At 38.5% G+C, this 11,301-nt stretch overlaps 1 protein-coding gene across 1 annotated transcript; it reads right to left on the reverse strand.

Annotated features, from left to right (window-relative positions):
* Positions 1-3,655: 3,655 nt before the first annotated feature.
* Positions 3,656-6,258, reverse strand: LOC140791094 (putative disease resistance protein RGA1). The gene has a single exon (XM_073141488.1). It carries the CDS (start codon positions 6,194-6,196, stop codon positions 3,668-3,670), a length of 2,529 nt encoding a protein of 842 aa, XP_072997589.1. The 5' UTR covers positions 6,197-6,258; the 3' UTR covers positions 3,656-3,667.
* Positions 6,259-11,301: the final 5,043 nt, after the last annotated feature.

The raw sequence follows: 11,301 nt of genomic DNA on the forward strand, positions 1-11,301 counted from the left end.
CGGAGTTTGATCACTCGGTCAATTCTACTCGGCGTATGGTCAAGTGACATGCAATATGTGAGATCTAGTGTTTCCAAGTTGATGAGGTTGCTCAAAGTTTCTGATAGTACTTCAAACTGGAAACTACGAAGGATTAAATTCCGTAGGTTACTGAAGATTGCCAATTGACATAGGTACTTCTCGAAATGACAGAGACTTCCGTCTGGTTTTCTTTGGCCAACAACCTTTTATTATTAAGTCCCCCTTCTCTTCTTCTCTTCCTAACACTTTAGTTCCCTCAACAACAAGGGAGGAGGTCTCGCGCTTTTTAATCTCTTCTTGCTTATTAGTGACACTTTCCACCTTCAAAGAGTACTTGCTCTTCTCTTCTGAAATCTTTTGTAATCGCTCTCTCATCTTCTTCATCTTGTGAGCCATGCTGTCACGAGAGATGAGCGGATTGGAGGTGGAGAAGAACCGGTTCGCCTTCCAGAGCGCGCTGACCGCTGGTTCCTTATGGATGTCGAAATCGTTGAGCATGTCCTCGATGTCATATGCCGCAGCTTTGAGCCTCTTCAACCAGAGGAGCACCGCCTCATCATTCATCGATCTCCTCTCGGCATCCTTTAAGACGGCTTCAAGTGCGGCGAGGGTGCTCTTAATGTCTTCCAGATCTTGCTTGAAGTTCCAAAGCAGTCCAAGCTCATCCCACAGACCGGAGCTTAACTTGCTGGTTAACTCCTCCACAATGATAAATGCAAGTTTATCTCCGGTCATTGTTAACTGACTAGCGAGCCCTCCCTCTTAATTAATGCTTAATTAATGAGATTTGTAGTGCAAATTGCTTATTAATTAATCTAGTCATGAGGTGGACCGCAATACCAAAATCTCTCTCTCTCTCTCTCTCTCTCTCTCTCTCTCTCTCTCTCTCTCTCTCTCTCTCTCTCTCTCTCTCTCTATATATATATATATATATATAATGGATATTGTGTGTGAGCGCCTTGAAAATTAGTTATTTTATTTTATAAATAATTATGTATAGTTGTAATTATTTTAGTTAGACTAAATCAATTATGATTTAGTCGGTCTATTATCTTGTCGTCGTTTGGATATTATTTCTAATAATAGTATATGTAAGGGATCAAATTACAGATAATGCATTGATCCTTTTTCTACTTCTTTATCTTTTTCATGGTATTAGAGCAGGAAATGAAATCCACATTCAAACTTCCTGCGGTGCGGCCGCAATGATCTTCCTGTCTCATTCAATACTTCTTAAGTCTTTGAATCTCCTAAGAATAATCTATCCAATCCCTACTTCTTATACCATTCTGATCACTCGGGATTGGTTATTGTCGCCAAATTCCTCAATGGAGATAACTATTTTAGCCGGAGGAAATCGATGATACGAGCTGTGAACACCAGAAATAAACTCGGATTTATCGATCATTTCATCTCAGCTCCATTTGAATCGATGATCCTAAGGGCTACGTGATTTGGTCGTGGTGCAATGATTAGATTCTCAATACTTGCAACCCAAAAATTGCCAACAACTTCAATTTATATTCTACTACCCGTGAAGTCTAGGAAGATCTACATGATAGATTTTCACAAGGTAATCCTACTCATGTCTTTGAATATAGAGGAATATTGCCCTTCATAAATAGGAACAACTATCTATCTCATCCTACTACACCAAATTGAAGACCCTATGGGACAAGTTAAGTGCTCACTCTGATGCACCACAAACTAAACAACAGAAGCTAATGTAGTTCTTGATGGGGTTGAACAAGACTTATAGTGTTGTTCACGGGCAAATCTTGTTGATGAAGCCCTCACCGTTGGTCCGAGAGGCATATTCCTCGATTGCCCAATAGGAGAAGCAGCGCCTCATTGGGTAGGCGAGCCTCCCCACAGATGCATCCATCGCCGCCATAGCTGTGGTCCGCAGCAAGAACAACTCACGGGGCCAAAGAAGAATAACAACTTGTCGTCCGTTCGAGATTCACAATAGGAATCCCCAAATTGAAATTCTTCTAATCTTGGCCGAGACCTAGGGCAGAAACCCGATTTTAATTTAGGTCGCACCGCTTCAAGTAGGCGTGCCCATACTGCACCCATTGTAATGAAATTGGACATTGGGTGCAGTATGGGCACGGTCTACCTGAAGTAGTGTGACTCGAATTAAAATCAAGTTTTTGCTCTAGGTCTCGGCCAGGATTAGAAGAATCTCAATTTGGGGATTCCTGCTGTGGATCTCGGATGGACGACGAGTTGCTCTTCTTCTTCGGCCCCGACAAGTTGTTTTTACTGTGGACCACGGTCATAACGTCGGTGTTTATTGATAGACTTGGGCCTTCTACACTTTGAACATGCTTCCTTATATTGTGATAACAAAGTAGCTTTACATATTTCAGCTAATCCAGTTTTCCATGAGCGTACCAGGCATATTGAAATGGATTGCCGCTTCATTCGAGACAAAATTCAAGATGGCTTAATAGTGGCTAGTCATGTTGGTTCAACATATCAATTGGCAGATTTATTGACTAAATCTTTGGGAAAAGAAATTTTCTTGTCTATGGTTCGCAAGTTGGAAGTGTAGGATATTCACTCTCCAACTTAAGGGGGTGTTAAAAATTAGTTAGTTTATTTTATAAATTGTTATCTATAATTATAACTATTTTAGTATACCAAAGGTGATGCAAGACAACGTCTCGATTACAGAGTTGAGAAGAAATAGGAAAAAATAATCAAACCCATTGAATTCACCAATTGGGGTGTCGGAATCCACCGACGTTAGAATCTACCGACAAACACTCAATATGCAAAAACTATCAAAATATTCATTAACCCATAAAAGATGATTATAAACATTTATATAGGCAAAATAAAGTAAAAGATAAAAGATGAAAATAGCTCTAGAAGGTGGCTAGTCACAATACTCATTAAGCCAAAGGGCCACGGGCGCAGCTCTTTTGTGCCTACGAGAATAAACGTGACAAAGTGGTATCCCCACCAACTTAGACTAAACCAATTGTGATTTAGTTGACCTATTATCTAGCCAAGTTGTTGAGAATTGTTAGGATATTATTTCTAACAACTGTATATGTAAGGGATCAAATTACACAGCATCACGCCTCATTTGCTCGACCTCATCCATAGCAAGCCCTCATCCGTGGCTTGCCACCTCTATCGCGCATCACGCCTTGCTCCCTTGAACCGTCGACGTAGCGACCGACATGGGCATGCATGTGCTCGGTGGGAGAGGAGAATAATGTGTTTAGAAAGGGGATTAGGGCAGAGGGAAATGAAGGACTTTTAAAAAAATTAAAAAATTTAATATTAATTAAGCCACTTAATTATTCTATCATTATAAGTGGAGGGGTAATTTGGTCAATTTATCGATTGCATCAGCGACGTCATAGGGTCTAAGATTAACAAATTCAGAAAAATAAAACAATTAATAAATTCAGAAATTACATCAATTAGCAAATTCAGAAAAATAGATTAACAAAACAATTGACAAATTCAGAAATTACATCAATTAATAAATTCAGAAAAATAAAAATTGATTTCAGAAATTACATCAATTAAACCGTTGTAAGATTAAATTTTCTGCACTAAACGTAAATGAAATTTTTTATTCATATGCTCCAACTATAGAACGCACATCACCACCAGTTTGATGCTATAAATCTAACCATAGCTGCAGGGGCCGCACTAAATATTGCCCTGCTTTTAGACGTTGGTATTTTGATTTGATCCATGGTCCAATTCCGCGAGGCATATGGTTTAATGACGAGCATTCTTGGAGGTCTAGTGTTTCCAAGTTCGTAAAGTTGCTCAAAGTTCTAGGCGGCACACCAAATGTACAACCAATACGGATTAAATTCCGTAGGTTCTGAAGATTGCCAATTGATTCAGGTAATTCTCTAAGTCCGGAACAGTTTGAGAGGTCTAGAAGTTGTAGATTCTGAAGATTGCAAATAGACTCAGGTAATTTGTTAAGTCTAGGACAGTCCGAGAGATCTAGAAGTTTCAAGTGCCCAAGGTTTCCGATGGATCCGTCCAATGTTTGAAGACTAGAACAACCACCCAGTTTTAAGGAACATAAATTGTTAAGCATCCCAATGGATTTAGGCAGTTGTTGAAGTTGGCAACAACCTGATATATCAAGGTAAAGCAATCTACGGAGGTCTCCAATAGAAGGGGGAAGAGTGGAGATATTCAAACAACCTGAAAGGTTTAAAAAATACAAGCTTTGGAGCTTACCAATGGTAGAGGGCAGTTTGTTGATTCGGCAGTCTTGGAGGTTCAAAATCTCCAGGTTCCGGAGGGTCACAATTGGGTTTATACTTTGAATTGTACAGTGTGAAGCGTCTAGGTACCTCAGTTTCTTCAACTCGCTTATTGAGATTGGTAGCTTATCAATACTGAAACATCCACTCAAATCCAAGACACGGACACATCTAGTCCGTGAGAAGGCACGGCCAGGAAGAGAAGGTAATGAACATCCTCGGAAGTGCAGTGCTCTTGCCTTCTCAGGTAAAGCATTTTGAAGCTCTGATGGGTTCTCATATCCGAGGAGTGAAGCATAGCGACACTCTTTGACATCACTCGTGGTCCCCATTCCTGCCGCTATAGCTAACACATCATTGCCGGCAATGGATCGTGCAAGGTCGTAAACCAAGTCATGCATCCTGTAGGTTACTCTTTTAGTTTCCTCATGATTATACTTTTTCTTGTCTTGAAGAAATGCTATTGATAGCAGGTAATTGACATAATCTTCACCAGTCTCGAACGATAGCAGATAGTTGACATAATTTTCACCAATCTCTAATGACCTTCTCTCGCTTTGTGACTGGATAAATCCTTGAGCGAACCATTGCTGGATCAGCTTATCCTTGTCTAGCTCAAAGGATTTAGGATATATGGAGCAGTAAAGGAAGCAGAGTTTTAGAGGAGACGGCATGCACTGATAGCTTACCTTTAATGAAGCCAAGATTTCATTCTCAGATGGTTGCCTATTCTCATATTGTTGCTGAATCTCCCAGATTCCATGGTCTCTCACGTTCTTCCATGTCTCCTCCCCACTCGCTCGACCAAGCGTGCCACCGAGAGCATTCGCCGCCAAGGGTACACCTCCACATTTCTTGACGATCTCCTTCCCTATCTGTACGAGAGTTGACCTTCTCGGTACACCACCTGACCCAAATGCCCTTCGCTCGAACAGCTTCCAGCAATCATCATCTGATAGATACTTCAAACTATGCGGGCTTTCAGTGTCGCTCATCATCAAAGCAACTTGTAGACTGCGGGTGGTCACTAGAATTCTGCTCCCGCTGTTGCCACCTCGTAGCATCAACTTCAAATTCTTCCATCTCTCCTTATCTTCATTCCACACATCATCTAACACGAGCAGATATCTCTTACCACGCAGCAAATTTTTGATGCATTTACTGATGGACTGTAAGTCATCAGAATTGCAGCTCTGTGCGGGTCCTGATGATATAATAGTTTTTGCTAATTTTTCCACATCAAATTCCATAGCATGAACCCATATATTTAGATCAAAGACGCCCATACTAGCATCATTAAAGACCAATTGGGCGAGTGTCGTCTTCCCCAGACCCCCGATGCCGACTATGGAAATGACGGAGAAATTAGTATTGCTATTTGTGGCCAGCAACTTCCTTATTATCTCCTTCTTCTCTTCTTCCCTCCCGAATACCTCGGTTTCGTCAACTTCTGAGAAGGTCCTGCGCATCCTAATCTCTTCTTGCTTATCAGTGACGCTTTCCACCTTCAAAGAGTGCTTGTTCTTCTCTTCTGCAATCTTTTGTAATCGCTCTCTCATCTTCTTCATCTTGTGAGCCATGCTGTGACGAGAGATGAGCGGATTGGAGGTGGAGAAGAACCGGTTCACCTTCCTGAGCGCGCTGACCGCTGGTTCCTTATGGATGACGAAATCGTTGAGCATGTCCTCGATGTCATATGCCGCAGCTTTGAGCCTCTTCAGCCAGAGGAGCACCGCCTCATCCTTCATCGATCTCCTCTCGGCATCCTTTAAGACGGCTTCAAGTGCGGCGAGGGTGCTCTTAATGTCTTCCAAATCTTGCTTGAAGTTCCAAAGCAGTCCAAGCTCATCCCACAGACCGGAGCTTAACTTGCTGGTTAACACCCTCACAAGGATGAATGCAAATTGCACTCCGGCCATCGTCAACTCTCACAGAGAACTCAGAAGTGGAAAGGAAGGGATTAGTTTGGATTGGACGGCAAAGAGATGAATGAATCGCAGTAGCTGTGGTAAGCCCATAAGTTTTTTGGGTTCCCATTTTCTAATTAAACTATGGTCGTAGTTTCTTGGACGACTAGCGAACCAACGAGAGCACCCTCCCTCTTAATTAATGAGATTTGTGGTGCAAATTGCTTATTAATTAATCTATATATATATATATATATATATATATATATATATATATATATGCACAATAGTAAGCTACATGCATGATTCCTATTATTTAATTTCCATGAAACAAAGTCCAGCTCTTGGAATCAATTTCTTGTTTCTTACCATCAGTGGAAATGTCCAAAGCAAAACAAGGAAAAGCCCTGTTGTAAACATCATAGTGTTCATCTCCGTAATCCTATACCAACGAATCCTTCCGGTTAAAATAGGGATGGAACCGTACTCTAAATGGGTTCTATTCCACATTTATTTTTGTGCTGGTTTTCATACATTAGGAATTCATTATTTACAGTTTGTAGCCAAATACCACCTAAAGTTAGTGTAATTAATATTAGGGTTAATATTACTATAATATTAACAATACCATGGATGGATAACAGATTCACTGTTCCTGTTTTCTTATTCCAACTTAGAGTTGGAATAAGAAAGAGGAGACTTAATTAACCATATTTAATTTATTATAGATATTTTTAACAAATCACCAATAATTGCACCCTTTCAAGGATATCAGAGTGTTTTTGATATTTGACCTTAATCATCCTTCTTATTTTATATTTTAATAATAAAATACCTCTTTAGTTGTTGCCAACCAGATATAAAAAATATATAATTAAGGATAGTTCTTCTCTAATCTATAGATAAAAAAAATAAGTATAATATTATTTGTTGAATCACCACCTTGTTCTTCGATGTGGAGCCAACTCGACGTCTCGGTGTGTAGGACTCCTCTTATAAGATGCCACGTTTCAAGTGGGCATTGCATGAGAAATCTATTCCTCCACGTAATCTACCTAGAGCAAAACTTATTTCTCTTCTTGTTGGGTGACAGACCGATGTGTTGATGGAGGACGTGTGAGGGATTTTATCTCTTCTTGATTTCTACCCAGTGAATTTTGCACATCAATGGCGTTATCCAATACATTCTCCGTGAAATGGAACAACAGCTTGAAGAATAATTTGGAGGGTCTTACCAAGTAGATCATTGATTGTATTATAAAACTCATTTCTGCAATCTCATTCCTTGAATGAAAGAGAACATAGCTGCTTATTTAGTCCTCAACTTACACCGATTGTGTCTGAATTCAACAAAGAAAACAGTAACCAAACAGTTCAAGCTCTACTCTGAGTTGCTAAAACATTCTGAGCATTCACCTTAAATGGCTGGAGAGATCTAGCATACTGAACGAAGCCTAAACGACTCGAAATTGATCCCTTTGAAGACTGGATTTGTGAGGATTCTGGATCACCCCTACCTTGTTCTTCCCAAGATCTTGTTTTGCTGAGTTTTGGATTCCAAAACGGCAAATCATACATTGCATTTTGTCTAAGCTTCTCCAACTTCAGAGGATGCTGCACTTGGTTTCCTGAGCTAAAACCATCAGAGCTTGATCTAGCTACAACTGTTGTCTCAATCTCATCACCACTAAGAAGTGATAGATAGCTTTGATCAGGCCTACTTGCTATGTTTGAGTTTGATAACAAGATGCTATTGCTTCTCTCCAGGACTTCTGGTGTTCCTATCACAGAGAATAATCTAAGTAGCTCATCAGTCTCTAGCTTGCAGTTTGGACTCGGACTAGTGTTAGAGACCAGTGTACCATCGGTACGAAGGCAAGTAACATCCTTGACAATTTTGTTATCACTGAAATTTTGGCAGTAGAGATTCCTATAATATCGGTTACGAAGCGGAAGAAAACTCGACGTTGCATAATTAGTAGCCAAGGATTGCATTTTGATCCTTTCGTTGTACTCTTCACATTTTCTTTCTGCTACCGTCTTAGCTTCTTTTCCTGCATTCTTTACGAAATGCCGCAAGCTCTCTTGAAAACTCAGAGCACACCTATTCTGAAATAAGAATGTAATGGGTGAGATAGTATGAGATATATATTAAGAATAAGTATGGTTGCTGAAATAGTTTAGAGTACTGAAGATATGCAGGCATTTTCCTGGAGAACTGGCAATTTTGCCATTTCCTATGAAAGAAATTTTAAAAAAAAAGAGAAAAGATATGATGAAAGCATGCTTTGTTACACTAGTTTGTGGAATTGATTATGAGTCCTTCCAACAGTCTGACACTTCCTCAATAGAAACATAACGAAAAACACTGCAGTTTGGATTTGGACCTTGTGTGAGTTTTCACCCTCTTGCAAGTTGCAACATTTCAATTCTTAAATTTTATTACAGTTTAATAACTTTTTTTTTTCCAAAGAACATAGTTTAGAAGAGAACAACTAATGCACCATTTGCATCAGCTGCATTCATACCATGTACTAGGAATGATTCTGCTATTAGTATTAGCTTTTTCAGATAATGGCTCCCAACTAGGTGCTTTATGCTTTTAATCAATAGTAAATTTCTTATCAACAACATTGTATTGCAAACACTATAATCAACACTATCTTATTCAGAATATGAGGCACAAAGAATTACATGGACAAGCTGCTTGTGTTGCTTGGAAAGTATTGGAAGAATTGGACAATTTGAATCACTTTCAGCCTTGTAAGTGTATCTTCGCTGTTCGATACAGGGTTGTGAGCATCCTAAATGATCTGCCAGAGGTTAATACTAAGTTAAGTAGGCAAGGAAACAAAAATATTTCTACATATCAGTACTATTTATCTTTTTTAAATATATATATCAGCACTAAGAATTCTCCATTACCTTGGTTAGCTCGAAAACTTGGATCGGAAATGGACTGCAGATTTCTAATAAAGCTTAACTTATCATGCAATGACTGTCCTCTTCCATCCTGTATTATATTCTTAGACAAAGTGGGTTGTTTAATATCAGTATGAATCTTACGACGCACATTACGTTGTGGTTGAGTAGCATAACTGGATGGGCCAGCATTTCGTACTGCTCTTCTTCGACGACTGAAATATTTTTGATGCCAAGCTGAAAGTTCCAATTCAGAGTACGTTCGATTTTCTTTTAAGGATTGGAAAACCTGCTTTGCTTGATCTTGGAAACACAGTGCCTATAAACATAAGATTTCTATTTTTATTGTCAAAGGAAAAAAAAATTTGCATGCTAAGTAGTAAGTAGATCAAGAATGATTGGAGTGTAATCAGTTATAGTAAACAGATTCTACCAAGTGTACCTCTCTATATTTTATAGTATCTCTGTCATTTGTAGCCATTGCCTTGAGAAATACCATATAAACATCACTCTACGATATGAACATATTAAAAACAATTATGCGAACAGCTAAAAAGAAGTTTGAAATGAAATATAATGCAGAATAGTAGAAAATTTGAGTGAAATAATAGTCAGAGAGAAAAAAAAATCAAAAGATGGAGATCAAACCTCGAATTGTTCCAATGTCTTATACATTCCGTCCTTGTGTTTTTGTCTTAAGGTTGCAAAGTCACCAGGTCTGTTGACTCTCTCTGAGTAATCATTTATCTGGAAAAATAGGATATCTCAATCTTAATATCAAGTTAAAAAGACTACAGGATTCAAGCTGTGATATCACATACCTGAATGTCGTCAGGCATTGTGAACAACTCATTTGTATCTTTCCTGCAACACAAAAAAGAGATATATGTGATTTTGATTATCAACATTTTAATTATTTCATTTTAAGTCGAGATAACTAGTTGATACTACAACTATGGCAGTTCAGAATCTTGAGATAGCTACTAATTACATAGAACTTACAGTTCCAACACATCAAGAATGTATTCAATGATTTGATTTGCAGAGGGATTGCTCGAAAAGTTACCTTATGAAAGAAAATTAATTCAAATCATTGTAGAGCTCATGAAATAGTGAATGCAAGAACATCACCATGTGGTTTTACTTTCTTGATGACAAATAACATACCATTATCACTTGAACCAACTTCTTGTGTACAATAGGCTTCCTGCAGACATTACCATCCTTATAGATACTTGATCAAATAGGAAAAATGGGGTGTGAGATATTTAGAAAAGAATTTTGCATAAGAGACTACCTGATTGGCTTCTCTAACCTTCTTTCTTCTACCTCGCTTTCGCACGGTTGGTATGCCATTTTCAAGTTCCTGCCAAGTATCCATTTGCAGCATATCATATGCAACCTTCTCATCTTTCTTCTCTTGGAGTGCCAATAATCTCGCACTTCGCCGTTTCCCTCCCTGAGTTGCTTCCCTATACTTTTTCCTCCTCCAAGAGAGAAAATAGAATAGCACCATGATCACTAAGTTAATTGGAAATGCTGGCAGTCTAGCTAAGAGAAAAACCTTCTATCTTATTTTTCTTCTAATTACTAGCAGCAATTAGTAATACTGCCCATACATCAAAATTTTGTTGAGACTAAATTGGCAAACAAGCATTATTATGTGCTTCTTGCAGTGAACCAATCGCAAAGAAAAAGAGCACTTCAGAAATTTTCAGTAAGAAAGTCTAAAGCCTTAAGCAAATGTGTTATAGTAGAGTCATTTGAGTATAAAATGAATTAAAAGATTATACCTTAGAGACACCATTGCAGAAGCCTCTTAATGATCTTGTAAGTTTACTATTGCAGATAGATGACTTTGACCCAATAAAAAAACACACATATACACACACAAATAGAGCTTAATCCATGAGTATGGATAAGAATGGAGACAGGAATGCTTCAGCTTATATTATGGTTGGTGGTGTCAGCTAAATAAAGTGATTATATGTAATGTCTTTAATCTTACCACAAAAGGGAAGTATTTATAATTAGTTGCACTTATAATGTAAAGGATCTTAATGGACTTTAAAATTTAATATAAAAGTTCAAGGTATGCTGTCATATATTTGAATTTGGTAATCTTAATTTAATGACAGTTCATCATAGGAAGGTCTAATTAGGTGGCTCCACCATATATTTTGCAGTTAAGCATC

This window comes from Typha latifolia, chromosome 6 (assembly GCF_019914945.1).
Source record: "Typha latifolia isolate L0001 chromosome 6, TyphaL0001v2, whole genome shotgun sequence".
Lineage (NCBI taxonomy): Eukaryota > Viridiplantae > Streptophyta > Magnoliopsida > Poales > Typhaceae > Typha > Typha latifolia.

What these genes read in the sequence shown, in the direction of transcription:
- LOC140791094 (XM_073141488.1), bottom strand. Translation starts at nt 6,196, where the DNA reads ATGGCCGGAGTGCAATTTGCATTCATCCTTGTGAGGGTGTTAACCAGC.